The following is a 16,493-nucleotide window of genomic DNA, read 5'->3' as shown; positions in this document are numbered from 1 at the left end:
CGAACGGCTGTGTGGTGTTTAGCTGCCAGCCGGGTTAAACCACAACACCTACGTATTTTTAGGAAATTCGTCAGCGTTACTGAATCGTGGGGGGAGAGGGCTATGACTGCAACAAATATTCTCGCATTTGTGGCAGAAGCTTTGAGATGTGATCAGTGCACTTGTTAGTGTTGGGGAGAATCGAATGGATGTTCTATTAATGTTTCTCAGGTGATGGATCATACGGTATAATTAAATATTATTAAATGTACTTACATTATCAAGTAATCTATGTATACTGGAAACCTAGGGAGTACACTGAACATTTAAAGGAATCGTTGAAGGGGAACCCTGGGAGGGAATAGGTACAACCTGACCTTGGATAAGGGCCTGGAAATGATGAAATGAGTTGAAGCAGAACCAAGGAGCGGAGGGAGCATGCGTCGAGTGAGAAAGGCGAAAGAGTTTAGCGGAGAGGAAGACTCCTTACTTCATCTGGACGACCACCTGGACGACCACCAGAGTGCGCCACGCATGTGCAAAGGGGAGGGGAGCTAATTAGAATGAAAAGCGAGGCTGATGTTGCAACCTGTAATGAATATGTATACCTGACGCAATATTGTATGTATAAATAACGGCTGGGAAGTAACGGGACTTGAAGCCAGATTTGGGCACCTGCCCCGGCTTCCAGCGCTGAATAAAGCACCTTCATATAATCACTTGGTGGTTATGTGGTTGCTACGCTAACATTTTGGCGACCCAGATGGGACAGCGTGGGCACTGCTGAGGCGGATCGTGTCTCGGTTTCGCTCCAGCCGGCACCGAGGGATTCTCGGGGAGCAGTCGACCACGACCGACCTCCGCTGCTCACGACGTACCACTGGAGTGGTAAGCAAAGGTGCTTTCAACTTTGGGTATTCGGTACCGATTTGGTTGGGAAAGCCTGCCGGTCAGACGCGGCGAAAGCCACGCTCGGTTGGGCAGGGAGCTCCCGGGGTAAGCCTAGGCGCCGTCCGTTAGACAGAGCGAAAGCTCTGCAGGTTCGGCATTGGTAACTGTATTGGTTTGTGCTGAAGGGTCAGCACCAGGTATTATTGGTATGTAGAAAGCGTGCTGCTGCTGCTCCGGCAGCTTTTTGCGAAAGCACGCTGCTGCTCCGGCAGCTTTTGGGAAAGCACACTGCTGCTCCGGCAGCTTCTGGAAAGTGTGCTGTTGCTGCTCCGGCAGCTTTCGGGAGAGTGTGTTGTTGCTGCAGCTTTCGGGAGAGTGTGTTGTTGCTCCAGCAGCTTTCGGGAGAGTGTGTTGTTGCTGCAGCTTTCGGGAGAGTGTGTTGCTGCAGCTTTCAGGAGAGTGTGTTGCTGCAGCTTTCGGGAGAGTGTGTTGTTGCTCCGGTAGCTTTCGGGAGAGTGTATTGCTGCTCCGGCAGCTTTCGGAAGAGTGTGTTGCTGCTCCGGCAGCTTTCGAGAGAGTGTGTTGCTGCTCCGGCAGCTTTCGAGAGAGTGTGTTGCTGCTCCGGCAGCTTTCGGGAGAGTGTGTTGCTGCTCCGGCAGCTTTCGGGAGAGTGTGTTGTTGCTCCGGTAGCTTTCGGGAGAGTGTATTGCTGCTCCGGCAGCTTTCGGAAGAGTGTGTTGCTGCTCCGGCAGCTTTCGAGAGAGTGTGTTGCTGCTCCGGCAGCTTTCGAGAGAGTGTGTTGCTGCTCCGGCAGCTTTCGGGAGAGTGTGTTGCTGCTCCGGCAGCTTTCGGGAGAGTGTGTTGCTGCTCCGGCAGCTTTCGGGAGAGTGTGTTGCTGCTCCGGCAGCTTTCGGGAGAGTGTGTTGCTGCTCCGGCAGCTTTCGGGAGAGTGTGTTGCTGCTCCGGCAGCTTTCGGGAGAGTGTGTTGCTGCTCCGGCAGCTTTCGGGAGAGTGTGTTGCTGCTCCGGCAGCTTTCGGGAGAGTGTGTTGCTGCTCCGGCAGCTTTCGGGAGAGTGTGTTGCTGCTCCGGCAGCTTTCGGGAGAGTGTGTTGCTGCTCCGGCAGCTTTCGGGAGAGTGTGTTGCTGCTCCGGCAGCTTTCGGGAGAGTGTGTTGCTGCTCCGGCAGCTTTTGGGAGAGTGTGTTGCTGCTCCGGCAGCTTTTGGGTCCGTATCATAAGCTCAAAATGAAAAAGATTAAAGAAATTCTGGGAAAAGATGTACCTATCCCGCGGACATCCCCGCTGGGGTGTTTGCTAGCACACTGGAAAGAGGGAGGTTTTGGTCAAGAAATGCGGAAAGGAAAGCTGATTGATTATTGTAATATTTGGTGGCCACAGTATAAACTAGAGGACCAAGAAACTTGGCCTGAGAATGGAACATTGCAATATAATACAATTTTACAATAATGCTATTTTGTAAGTGGGAAGGAAAATATGATGAACTGCCGTATGTGGAATTATTCTTTTATTTGCGCCGAAAGCCTGAATGGCAGCATGCTTGTGGAATAATGGTGCTTGAAGTTTAAACTGAGGAACGTTGTTGTGCATGTACTAAGGAGGGACGCTGTATACAGCATCAGGCAATAGAGAATAATAAGTATTATGGGAAATAATATAATATAATAATATAATAATGTATATAATAATATAATAATATAATATAATAATATAATAATGGAAATATTGATCTGGAAGTTGCGCCGTCGGCTCCGCCGGAAGAGCCAGGACAGGGAGGGAAAATAATCGCTCCCCTCAGGCAAGGAGTGGGGACAGAAGGACCGGTATATGTCAAGGTGCCTTTTTCAGCTGGGGATTTAATGATATGGAAGCAAGCAGCCGGCACCTACAGGGAAAACCCAGATAAAGTAGCTAGGATAATGAAAATGATAATTAAAACCCAAAATCCCGATTGGGATGATCTCCAGGTGATCCTGGATACTTTGATGGATTCAACAGAAAAGGACATGGTATTACGGGCAGCCAGAGAGAGAGCCCGAGAAGATATACGTAATGGATTAGTGCTTGGAAATCTAGATCAAAACTTCCCCACCGAGGATCCCCAACGGGATTATAACACAGGGGATGGAATAAGGAGGCTGAAGAGATATCAAGATTGGGTACAAATCGGGGTACAGAATGCCATGCCCCGGACCATAAATTGGTCAAAATTGTATAATGTCAGGCAAGAAAAAGCGGAATCACCTTCCGCCTTTTTAGAGAGATTGAAAGAAACTAAAGAGCCCTTGGTAAAAAATACAAATAGGAAATAAGGAAGTAAAATTTTTAATTGATACAGGGGCCACATATTCAGTACTCAATAGATTAAGTGGTAAGATAGGGGAAAGGAAAACTACTATTGTAGGTGCCACCGGGAAGGAGGAAATACGGCCGTTCTTACAACCCCTTGATTTACAGTTTGGAGGTAAAGAAATTACGCATGAATTTTTATATGTACCAGAATGCCCTATTCCTCTTTTGGGACGGGATTTGCTAACTAAACTATAATGTTTGAAGATGGAGAATTGATTATGAGAATCCCGGAATCAAAAGTGGGACAAATATTAATGATTAAAGAGAAGGCTGTTCCTCATATCCCAAAAGAGGTAGAAAATGCAGTAATGCCTGCAATTTGGGAAACGGACGTGCCTGGAAAATCAAAAGTAGCCCAGCCAGTAAAAATTGAACTTAAGGAAGGGGCCCGACCGGTATGGATTAAACAGTACCCATTGAAGCTAGAAGCTAGGCTAGGAATAGTAAAGATTATAGATAAATTTCTTAGCTACCACATTCTGGAGGAATGCAAATCTGAATATAATACCCCAATTTTCCCAGTAAAGAAACCTAATGGGGAATACAGGCTAGTGCAGGACCTTAGGGCAATAAACGAAATAACAAAAGATATTCACCCAGTGGTGGCTAATCCTTATACATTGTTAACATCTGTAAAAGAAAAATATAAGTGGTTTACTGTAATTGATTTAAAAGATGCCTTCTTCTGCATACCCATTGACAAGGATAGTAGAAAACTTTTTGCTTTTGAATGGGAAAATCCACGGAACGGACGAAAGATGCAACTAACCTGGACAAGGTTGCCTCAAGGATTCAAGAATAGCCCGACCCTCTTCGGCAGTCAACTAGCTAAAGAAATAGAAGACTGGATTAACCAAGGACAAATTCAGGTACCAAAGGATCGATACCTGCTGTTACAATATGTGGACGATATATTAATAGCTACCGAAGGAGAGTCAGAATGTATTCAGGTAACTGTTGATATTTTGAATCAATTGGGACTAAATGGGTACAAGGTTTCTAAACAAAAGGCACAAATCGCGTGCACAACAGTAATTTATTTGGGATGTGAAATTTCTCAAGGACAAAGAAAATTGGGAGTTAACCGAATACAAGCTATTTGTGAAATCCCCGAGCCGCGAAATCTGCACGAACTACGGGCTTTCCTAGGTATGGCCGGGTGGTGTAGACTGTGGGTCTACTGGGGACTATGGACTCATAGCAAAGCCCCTCTATGAAACCCAAAAGGCCTGTACATTTACCTGGGAAGCCACAACAAGAGGCCTTTAAGAAATTAAAAGAAGCCCTGATAAAGGCGCCTGCCTTGGGCTTGCCGGACTTATCAAAGGACTTCCAGCTGTTTGTGCATGAGAGACAACGATTGGCATTAGGAGTACTGACCCAGCGACTTGGGAGCTGGAAAAGACCTGTGGGGTATTTTTCTAAACAATTGGATGCGGTAAGCGCTGGATGGCCCTCGTGTTTAAGGGCCGTGGCAGCCACAGTCCTTTTAATACAGGAAGCCAGGAAGCTCACATTAGGGAAACGAATTGAGGTGTTCGTGCCACATATGGTGACTACGGTATTGGAGCAAAAGGGGGGCCATTGGCTATCGCCCAGCCGAATGATGAAATATCAAGCTATACTAACTGAGCAAGATGATGTAATCTTAAGAACTACTAACTTATTGAACCCAGCAGTGTTTCTAGGAACAACTACGGAGAAAGGAGACCTCAGTCATGATTGCGTGGAGATCATCGAACATACCTATGCCAGCAGAACAGACTTAAAAGATCAGCCTCTGGGGAGACCGGATTGGGAACTTTTCACGGATGGAAGCAGCTTTGTGGAAAATGGGACTCGTTATGCAGGATACGCGGTAACTACATCAAAGGTAGTGATTGAGGCAAATTCCCTACCTCCGGGGACTTCAGCCCAACGAGCAGAAATAGTCGTCCTGACACGAGTCCTGGAACTAAGCGAGGGTAAGAACGTGAATATTTGGACAGATTCAAAATATGCATTCGGGGTAGTTCATGTACATGAGGCATTATGGAAAGAAAGGGGAATGCTATCCTCACAAGGGACTAATATAAAATACCAGGAAGAAATATTGAAATTAATAACAGCTGTACAGAAACCCCAACAGGTGGCCATAATGCATTGTAAAGCTCATCAAGGAGGGGTGTCAGAGATTGCAGAAGGTAACAGACTGGCAGATTTGACGGCCCGGAAGGTTGCGCGTGAAGTATGGAAAGTAATGGCTCTAATTCCATCAAAGGTAGGCCTCTCTTGTTTTAAATTACCTAAAGACCCAAAGTATTCAGCAGAAGACGAGAGACTTGCAAATTTGATGAAGGCCCAGAAGAATCCTGACGGATGGTATGTGACTACGACAGGACAACTCATAGTGCCTCCTATAGTAATGCGAGAAATCTTACAAATAAAACATACTGAATGTCACTGGGGTGCAGGAGCAATGGTGACCTATTTGAAACGAGGTGTCATCTCGGTACACATGTTAACAATGGCAAAGTCAGTAATGTCAAAATGTGAGCTTTGCTTAAAGAATAACCCGGTAGCAAGGAAACATGCTGAGATGAGGAGAATTAGAGCTGGAATAGAGCCTGGAGATTACTGGCAAATAGACTTTGTGGAACTGCCTAAAGCAAAAGGTTATAAATACCTATTGGTAGGGGTTGATACTTTTTCAGGATGGCCGGAGGCCCTTCCCTGTCGCACCAACCAAGCAAAGGAAACGGTAAAATGGTTACTACGGGAAATAATCCCTAGATTTGGTGTACCGTTGGGTATTTCTTCAGACAGGGGACCACATTTCATTGCCAGTGTGGTTAAGGAGGTTAGTAGGTTACTGGGAATTACCTGGAACTTACATACCCCATGCAGGCCTCAATCTAGTGGTCAGGTAGAGAGGATGAACCAAACTTTAAAAGGACAATTGAGCAAAATTTGTCAGGAAGCTAAGATACAGTGGCCACAGGCCTTACCGATAGCTTTGCAAAGAATTAGAATAAAGCCAAGAAGTGGGATGTCAGTAAGTCCCTATGAAATCATGTATGGAAAACCTTATGAGTCTCCTGAACCGAACCCGAATATGCATGTTACCGGTAAACAGGATGTATATAATTATGTTTTAATAGTAATGAAAATACTTGCTCTTGGTAATGAGTGAAGTATTTTCAAAGGGGGGAAATGTTAGTGTTGGGGAGAATCGAATGGATGTTCTATTAATGTTTCTCAGGTGATGGATCATACGGTATAATTAAATATTATTAAATGTACTTACATTATCAAGTAATCTATGTATACTGGAAACCTAGGGAGTACACTGAACATTTAAAGGAATCGTTGAAGGGGAACCCTGGGAGGGAATAGGTACAACCTGACCTTGGATAAGGGCCTGGAAATGATGAAATGAGTTGAAGCAGAACCAAGGAGCGGAGGGAGCATGCGTCGAGTGAGAAAGGCGAAAGAGTTTAGCGGAGAGGAAGACTCCTTACTTCATCTGGACGACCACCTGGACGACCACCAGAGTGCGCCACGCATGTGCAAAGGGGAGGGGAGCTAATTAGAATGAAAAGCGAGGCTGATGTTGCAACCTGTAATGAATATGTATACCTGACGCAATATTGTATGTATAAATAACGGCTGGGAAGTAACGGGACTTGAAGCCAGATTTGGGCACCTGCCCCGGCTTCCAGCGCTGAATAAAGCACCTTCATATAATCACTTGGTGGTTATGTGGTTGCTACGCTAACACACTGAGGAACTGGAAAGAGGAACAGCTCAGTCCTGAAATTTCTCAGCCTCCTGAGCTTGACTTTGCAGCCAGCTTTTGGGCCTGTTTCTCAGTATGGGAGAGGCTGTGTCTTGATTTGTGGTGCAGACCAAGAAAATTTGCTAACCTGAGTGGCTGGTCCCCAGAAACCGAAGGGAGAACCCTTCAGATAGCCTTTTTGGGGTGACCTTTGCTGCTGGTCATGCTGATAACAAGTTCCGATTTTGACAAACAAGTTTGTTTTTGACTTTGTGGGCCCTTCAGGGATTAGGAGGAGAAATCCCAGCATGTGATATTACCCGTGATGCTGGGGTAATGGGCATTGGCACAGTTCTGCCACATTGCGTTAACGAGCAAGGGAGGGACAGAAAAGGCATCTCACTGGACTTCCAGAATTACTTTTGCACGAAGGCGGGGGAGAGCAGAAGAAAGAATAGAGAAGTAAATGGAGTTAATGCTTCAATGAACCATAGGGGTGCTGCAGATTTTGAAAGAATGTTTATATGCTTTGCCTGTAAAGATGCCAGAGCATGTCATGACTTGTATTTGAATCTTCTTCCCTGTAAACAAATGTATCTATTATTGGCATAATGCATAAAATATGTATGCTCCTTGCATTCTGTCCAGTAAGTAAGCCAATTTCATCAAAAAATGCATTCAGGCAAAAAAAAAGTAGCTAAGTGAGCAGAAATTCCATTTATGCCTATGATCAAAGAGTTGCAGAGGAAGAAGATTAGAGAATAACCCTTTTTATGTATAGAACCATATAAAAATGGAGACATAATAAACACTGCATATTACTTTGAGGTACAGCTCTTGTTACGTAGTTCATTATTTCATCTGGACAAATGCACTTTAATGGATTGCACCTAAAAGATTTTAGCCCTCTGACTCCAGAATTTTAAGTAAGGTATTTGGACTTCACAAAAATCGTGGAAGAGCACGTGGTACATCAGGGCTAGGACCCCTTGTTTGGTTGCTGGTGTGAGAATTAAGATGTCAGTGCCTTCATTACAGCAGGTCTTCCATTGCCTCGATCTTGTGTCTCCAGCATGGTCATAAATTGTGTGCCTTCGCAGTGCCTTGAAAATCACAATAATGTACTTTTCACAAATTGTTTTGAGAGCATGGAAACACTAAGGTGTAGTACAGCTACAACAACCGGTAAGTTTCTCCTCTAATAAAAGAGCTTTGTTCATCAGAAATCCTTTCCTTTTGTACCCCAGTAAGTGGACAAATGTTGCCAGTAGCAAAGGTGGTGTGCTTGAGTTACTGGTGCAGGGTGTATTTGTTGCTGTGTATGCACAGTTGCGTGCCAGCTCCTTCACAGCCTGTCCTTTGGTGGTGGCTGTCCTGTGTTTTCAGCCCTGGTTGATGCTGCTCTAAATGTTTACAAGTTACTGGGGAAGGAAATAGAGTAGGGTGGTATTTGATGCCACACTGGGTGTGGGTATTAATATTGGTAGTAAAAGCATAGGTTGAAATTATCTTTCAGATACTTACGCCTGGGTTTTTACATACTTCCTAAACACTGCTTCTTTTTCACTTCCATTTTAAATTAAATTTGAAATTGAAGAAATCTCTGAAGCCCTGGTTTACTATGGGCTGTTAAAATCATTTAAGCCAGGTTGAAGGTCTTTAACAGTCTGGCTGTATGCAGTTCATGCCAGAGTGAGAGGAAAGCTGCACCATGGACCAAGGCTGGCATCGTCCCCAGGGATGGGGCACAGCATCACCCCCCCCAGATCAAACCAGCCTCTCCCTCTTCATCTGTGGGTGCTGGCTCTGAAATCTTGAACACTGGGACCTGTTCAGTACATTTCTAAAAAATTGTACTTGCTAAATCATTTAGCTGAAAAACAAGATGCGTTTTTGAAGTAAACCATCCTGTAAGTAGCACTTCACATTTGGTGCTTTCCGTCGTTTCCCGTAATAGAGGCACCTGAAGTGACACGGATGCTTAAATAAATGTACCCAACATACCCAGCGTGGGCACAAGAGGCAGCAAAGGGTGTGCTGAAAGCTGAGCTGCTGCACCTATAAGAGCCCTTGGGGGTGGGATGGGCAGGGGTGGCTCTGCTGCTTGCTGCCGGTGTCCTGGCATGCGACTGCTTGGTATAATCCATGTGAAAGCATAGCAAGAGGACACGTTTCGCCCCAAGTTCTCAACTGTGTAGGCTCAGGCACTTACACTTATAAGTTAATTCACTTCAGCAAGGCTTTGTTCTCATTGGTGACACTACAAATGAAGCCATGAGTCCTGGAGCATCATCATTTGCAGTGCATTCTCATGCAAAATTTAGCACAAGCTTTGTTTGAAAGTACTCCTCTGAACATAATTTGAACATACTTATTTTTCGGTTGAGATACCAACCATCTGCTAACAGGTGTTTGGTTTCATCATAAGGTTTGGTTTCATTACCTTGCTCATCTTATCGTTGCTCCCTTTGTGCAGTGTTGGATGGATCCTTACATCCCATCTGTTTCATGCAGTGGATGGAAAATTTGCTGATCAGGGCCATGTCTCACACAGAATGTGGTATTTTTATTTTGAGTTATTCTGAGTATATTTTGAGATATATATTTATTATATCATATCTGCCATTTAAACAGATAGGGCAATCATGGTCTTAAGAGCGTGCTGACTTGCTGAGACTTTTTCGTTGTAAAGAAGATTTAAAAGGCTGTGATCAGAGGCCTTCACTATAATTCTAATTCTTTTATTAGAATTTGAATCTTAATGTTCTCAGTCTTTGCAGCATTGAAAACTGTATTTCTGAACCATAATTTTAGGTCTTGCAGCACAAAATCTGTTGTTGTTCCAAGAGTGGTTTTCAGAGAATACAGCATGCCTGGCTGAACGGAAATTATTCGGTAGTAAAATGTGGCATTGTAACCTGTGACTGCGATCTGTAGTCTGTGGCAAAGCTGTCTTTGAAAAACGTGAGCTGCCAGCCTGCTGGGATACACCAGGATGTGGCAGCATGAAGAAGTCTGCTGCAAAAGTAATGGAGAATTGGGCATTGGGAAAGGGATTAATGAAGTGAGAGTTGTGAAATGAAATTAAGCTTACTACATTGGTGTGATCTGTCTTGCAGGGACATTCAGCTCCTAAGTGCAGGCAGTGAACACAGGGACTTACACGTAGCTGGTAAGAGGCATAGGTTTGAGTTGGGAGCAAGCAGCTTAGTCTCAAAAGAGCCCTTGGCTGAATGAATTGTAGGTGCAAGGTTTTTTGTGGGCTTTTTTTACTCGTTTGTTTTCAATGTGGTAACTTGGTCTTGTCCCAGAACTCCCCGTGAGGGCTGTTTGCTCCAGGAGGGTCAGGGACTCGGAAGGCAAAGCCGCCTGGTTCTGTTCAGACCTTCCCTGCGAGAACGGGCAAACACCTACTGCAGAACAAGTGCTTCTTAAACTTGCCTCTTGGATTACGTTGAGGGAGCTCCATGATTTACGAACTCATCAAAAGACAAATTGTGCCATCATGTTTTATTATTACAGCTACCTCAGCAGGCCGCAGGTGTAGGGCTGGAATCAAAATACAGGAGACCTTGAAAAAGACAAATGGGGAAAATAAATAAGTAAAAAAATAAACACAGGTAAATGCAAGCCCAACCTTAGTAGTGTGCCAGCAGTGGTGGTAATACCACTCCTTCGTGGTAGGGATTCAAACATAAATCTTGCCAGCCCTTCTGCCCCTGGCCCAGCCATGGCTTGCCCTCCCGGCAGCTGCCTGTGGGATGAGGGGCGGGTGGGGATGAGGGGACACCCGAGAGGACAGCGGGGCCGGGAGGGCTCGTGGCATTGCTGCTGCCTGGGGAAATGCTCGCCCCACGGCAGCCTCGCAGGCTGCAGGGTACCGAGGACAGCCTGCTGTCGGTGCAGGGCCATGTCGGCAGGAAACCTGATTTTGCAGTTATCTGTTATGATCCCAGAACGTGACGATGGAAATGAAAACCAGTGTGGGGCTGGGATGCTCCATCAGTCAACAAAATGTGAAGGTCCCGAAACAGCTTGGTCGTGGCTTGTGCTGCTGTTACCCCTTCCTACTGGTGTTCTCTTGTGAGAGGAAGAGGCAAGCATTTGTCTTAGGATTTTTTTGTGTGCTTTTGTGCTTGATGTAGTTATGAATGGCGATTTCACTTGGTTTTGAAGCAGCAGCAGGGCACAGAGGTATTACATTTTTTCCCGTATTTTTAGAACTCATTGACATTGGCCCTCTCTCTTAAGAGGCACAGGATTGCTTGCTCTTCATGTGTTTATTTCCCCTGAGTAGTCTGTGGGTGACTTGTTCAAAAAAGCAAACAGGCCCCAAAGGCTTATGATTCAGCAGCACTGAAAGTTAAATATGTACTGGAGTAATACAGGTAGAAAAGAAGCTTGTCCACAAGCCAAATGCATTTAAAGTGCTATTTCCAGTGCACCTGTGTTTCTCTTAGACTAGCCCAGGCAAATAATTGTTTCAGTTGCCAACTGAACTTAATTCAGTTCATCAAACTGTCACTTGAGCAGGGATTTATTAAAACAAGCAAACAAAAAACCCCCACCCACCTAGAACAAAAATGCAAAGCCTTGCATTTATACTTCGGTTTATTACTGAAAATGATTGTAAGAAAAGGGATGAAAAAAGTTGCCAGGCGTAATCTTTGTGTGTAAAAATAATGGGCAGAAATTAATTTTATTTGCAATAAAAAAATAATTAACTGAGGGCAATAGGAATCACATGTGAAGTTGCAAGTGATTGTTAATTCCCAAGCTACTCAAACTAAGTCTAAATAATTTATTGCAATTCTGTATAATGGAGTCTTACGTTTAAACAACTGCCCTTCTCCCCAGCTGCTTCTGAAAACCAGAGGGGCTTGTTCCAATGAATCGTTTATCTCTGTGATACCCAGCAATTGGTTGCAAAAGGGAGCCTCACTTGAAGTGAGAATTTGGGTTACCATGAGGATGTGGTTACCTTGTTTTCAAGGGATCTAATTTTAGAAAGCAGATGTAGTTTGAGTTATGTCAAAATGTCTAATATTTCTTTAGTTTATTAATATATGTTAAATAAATCACACTTCTTAAAATTACATGTTGTCAGACAGTGTTTGTTAGTGACACCGCACAGAACTTCTGATGTACAGCTTTCCACCCTATTTTTGAGGTGTGCAACTCAGTGATACATCAGTGTTTGTTACTTTTGCTGAAATGGTGTAGGCTAATTCTGCCGATAACGTAGGCTTCTGCTAATTCTGCCCATGATGTAGGCTTCTTCCCAGAGAAGCCGTGGATGCCGAAACCCTGGAGGTGTTCAAGGCCAGGCTGGATGGGGCTTTGAGCAACCTGGTCTGGTGGGAGGTGTCCCTGCCCATGGCAGGGGTTTGGAATTGGATGGTCTTTAAGGTCCCTTCCAACCCAAACCATTCTGTGATTCTATGATTATTTTCTTTTTGAGCAATGAGCTATATACTATTAATTGGCTTCTAGCTTTGCACTGACAATGTTCTGACAATGCTATAGGATGTTAAAGTGAAGGGATTATGAGAAGCATAGCTTCTAAAGTCTCATCCATTTTGCTGTAGTAAAATGAACTTCATGATATTTGCCAATTTTACAGGATTTTTATCATTTTGTAGAAACGTTAAGACTGCTCTGAATGTTTCGCATGCGTGAACAGCCGGCACTGTGTAAGTGCAGTTCTCCATGAAGGGTTATATCCTACGAGAGCAAAGCAGACGTACTCTGTGAGCAAAATACCCATGTGCTTGCTTAATGCTCAGGCACTTGGCTAAATGGAAGCACTAGCCCTTCCCTGTGAATTGAGTCATTTTGGGGGTGTGGCAGGATAGTCCCCCACAGCGATGACTGCAGCTAAAAACAACGTGTAAATTTATTCAAATGCCAGTGCAGGATTTAGGTTGGATACCCCTTCAGCAGAGATTTTTTTAACTGAAGCTGCAGATTTTGTATTTCGGATTATCAGAAAGTGTTTTAACGCATTATTTTTACAAGTTGATTCTAGACTCCTCTAGAAAGCATTTCTGTTAATAATTGGCAAGCCATTGAGTACGTTCCACAACGGTAAAGGTAATAAAGTTCTTTTTTCCTGGTAAATTAACCAACTGGCTTTTAAAGACCTGAGATCAAAAGCACTGAAGTAGAACAGGGAACTCTGTGTGAAATATACATGTGGGTGATTAGCAAAGCTATATACATATATTTGCTGAACTGTGCTTTCCCCCAGTGCACAGGGCGTTGATTATTTTTAAAACAGACTTTGTAATTGTAAGCCTCAAGGGCTGTTTCATCAGCTCCCCGAGATGACCCTCTACCGAACAGAAAACTTGCACTCAATCTCCTTCCAATTCATTAACTCATTATTGTAGCTGGGCAGCCACTGGGCCATCTTGGTTTGGGCATTTAAAACGTACTGTAGTTTTTTGGAGCTTGCAGACAATCGTGCTTCGGGGAGCTGATAATTTTTGCCAGCTGAGTCATGCGCTTTTCACAATGCGGGGGCTGCTCAGTATATCAACTTCTTGAAAGCATTCCCTAATTTTTCCTTTCAAAATATTTTTCAGGGGGGTTGGGTTATTTAATTGCAATGCCAGACTTATATAGGATTAGTTATGTTAGTCTAATAAATCGTGTTGTTTATTAGCTGGGGTTCTTTTTAACCATAAGTACCGAAGCTGTGAGCATTATGTACTTCAGCAGCGTGTCCTGCTGCTAAAGGTACCACAATTTCTTTGGTCGGTTCTGTCCATGATAAAGGGCCTCTTTTCCCACTTCAGTCTGATCGGATAGGCAAGCCAATCCATGAGCCATCATGTTCCCTGGCTTCTGAGCTCCACTGGCCTTCTTGGCTAACCTGAATTCATCTGGCTGATGAAATGAGGTTGCAATAAAGAGAGAAGCTGCATCAACAAAAATAACAGAGTGGACAGTTAGTGCTGTAGTTCAGTAGAAATGCTCTAGAATCACTTGAAACAATGTGTTAATGTCAGATTTATTTGGACTGGAAAAGCTGTTAGTATTTCAAAGCACTTCAGACCCCTTCCCTACCACTCCACAGAGGTGAAAGTGGAACGTAGTCATCCCTCCTAGCTCCCTGCACTCCCCTCCCAGAAGCTGGATCCCACCATCTCCTGCCTTCACGCTGCACCACATGCGTCTTCAGTGGGTCTAGCACATTTCACACAGGACACGTAGAAGTTGCTGTATTATGCTAGACTAATGCTTTCATAATCTAATACATCTCTGGCATCAAAGACAGGAGCTACTTTCAAATCAAAAGCTTGAGCATTGTGGAAATGGAAAGCACCATTCAGAAACTGCACTGCTCTGGAAGCAAAATAATGACCTTTTTTTTCTTTCTTCTTTTTCTTTCAGTGGGCGAGTTTGTGAGTGATGCCCTTCTGGTACCAGATAAGTGCAAGTTCCTTCACCAGGAAAGGATGGATGTGTGTGAAACTCACCTGCACTGGCATACTGTTGCTAAAGAGGTACGTTAATCTGTCTTAAAATTTCCTGCCGCCTTTTAGAACTGTATCCACTATTCCATGAGCCAGCAGTGTGCCCTTGTGGTCAAGAAGGCCAACAGTATTCTGGGGTGCATTCAGAAGAGGGTTGCCAGCAGGTCGAGGGAGGTGATCCTCCCCTCTACTGTGCCCTGGTGAGGCCACACCTGGAGTGTCGTGTCCAGTTCTGGGCTCCCCAGTACAAGAGGGACCTAGAACTACTGGAGCAAGTCCAGCAGAGAGCTACAAAGACATTTAGGGGACTGGAACAGCTCTTGTTTTGAGGAAAGGGTGAAAGAGCTGGGCCTGTTTAGCCCTGAGAAGATTTGAAGGCTGAGAGGGGATCTTATCAATGTATATAAAATGTCTTGAGGGAGGGCATCAAGACAATGGGGCCAGACTCTTGTCGGTGGTGCCCAGAGAGGCAACGGGCACAAACTGAAACACAGGAAGTTCCAGCAGAATACGAGGAAAATCTTCTTTACTGAGAGGGTGACAGAGTACTGAAACAGGTTTCCCAGAGAGGATGTGGAGTCTCCTTCTCTGGAGATATTCATAATCTGCCTGGATGCAGTCCTGTTGCCCTCTTAAAAATAGTGTTTAAGGCACCAGCCTTCATGTATGCAAATTCTAATTTTAAGTGTTGATCTGTCTCACAATGAGCTGTTTAATAGCATTAACACCTCAGGAAGACAAATAATTGTTCTGCCTTAGGGTCTTCTGGTTTTGAGGCAGATCCTGTGAAGATTTTGAGTAAGAGCATATGGAGTCACCAAGCATGTGGGAGGAGACGAGTCTTTTCATAAAGGCAAAGACTAAATGGCAGGGGAAGGAAGAGCTGCTTTCTTCCCATGGTCATGCAGACAGACAGGGAGCTACATAGAGTGCAGGTAGTGAATGCACAGGTGACCACACTAAGTCATGTTTCAAAATTCAGAAATCATGCAGTTCACCAAGTTCAACCTCCTAAGGCTGTACGTGGTCCCTTACATTTTCTTGAGGTCTGTCACATTTTTTCCAGCTTCCTCCATCACTAAGATGTTTTTTTTTTTTGTTTTTTGTTTTGTTTTGTTTTGTTTTTTTTTAATTTTAATTTCTGTAGTCCTGTAGTGAGAAGAGTATGAATCTGCATGACTATGGCATGCTGCTGCCCTGTGGAATTGACAAGTTTCGTGGCGTGGAGTTCGTTTGCTGCCCATTAGCAGAGGAAAGTGACAATCTTGACTCAGCTGATGCTGAAGATGACGATTCAGATGTCTGGTGGGGAGGCGCAGATGCAGACTATGCAGATGGAAGGTAAGAGTGGCTTTTTCCCCTTCAACTTGTTATTATCATCTTACTAGAGATGCCAAAAATCTGTCTGAAAGATCTCAGTGTTGAAGGGAGAGTCCTGCTTGTAAGTGAAATTCCAGCTAGAATGGTTAAAAGCCATGTGTTCCCTCCCTCCCTCCTTCCCTTCTTCCCCCCTCCCCTTACATAAAACCTTATTGCTAATACAGTTTTTGCACTTTCTACGTCTTCATCTTTTTTTTTTTCAGTGAGAAGTATTGCTGCATTTATAACAAAAGTGCTTAATTACATAATTTCTTGACTTCTAAATGACAAATACTGTTCTCTAAGGTGCTTCATGTGGAGTCTGGGGGCACTGCAGCAGATACTCATTTGACAAATGTTGGAGAGTTTGAAATGCTTTCATTTATTCTAGGTGTTACCTATGTGTCTTTACTACCATAAGAATATTTTTCTGCTATTGCTAAGTGTGACACAAAAGAAAATCTGTTTTAATGTCTAGCCTTTGACAATAAGACTAATTAGTATGCTACAGCTAGATGGAGTGGAGAGGTTTCCTTTGCAAGACAGCCGTAGGCAGGAAAAGGACTTGGCTATAGCATGCTCATCTTTACCCCTTAGCATCTCCTGCGCACACAGGCTAATTTTGAGCCAAATGTGGGTTGTGACTGTTGTGATTGA

The 16,493-nt window shown here is 44.2% G+C and overlaps 1 protein-coding gene and 1 long non-coding RNA gene across 6 annotated transcripts in view; one reads left to right on the top strand and one right to left on the bottom strand.

Moving 5' to 3' along the window:
• LOC310901653 overlaps positions 1–162 on the bottom strand; it is a 56,680-nt gene extending 56,518 nt beyond the window's left edge. For both annotated transcript variants that reach the window (XR_014585977.1, XR_014585978.1), the window contains exon 1: positions 49–162. This is a non-coding gene — a long non-coding RNA (uncharacterized lncRNA). The remainder of the gene's footprint in view (positions 1–48) is intronic.
• The window catches only part of APP (amyloid beta precursor protein), a 232,371-nt gene that overhangs the window by 94,368 nt on the left and 121,510 nt on the right, over positions 1–16,493 (top strand). For all 4 annotated transcript variants that reach the window (XM_083841460.1, XM_083841459.1, XM_083841458.1 and 1 more), the window contains exons 4-5: positions 14,395–14,507; positions 15,625–15,818. In XM_083841460.1, the coding sequence (XP_083697586.1) occupies positions 14,395–14,507; positions 15,625–15,818 (307 nt within the window). The remainder of the gene's footprint in view (positions 1–14,394; positions 14,508–15,624; positions 15,819–16,493) is intronic.

Source organism: Anser anser, assembly GCF_964211835.1.
Source record: "Anser anser genome assembly, chromosome: 1".
Lineage (NCBI taxonomy): Eukaryota > Metazoa > Chordata > Aves > Anseriformes > Anatidae > Anser > Anser anser.
This window is presented reverse-complemented; position numbering and strand designations above follow the sequence as displayed.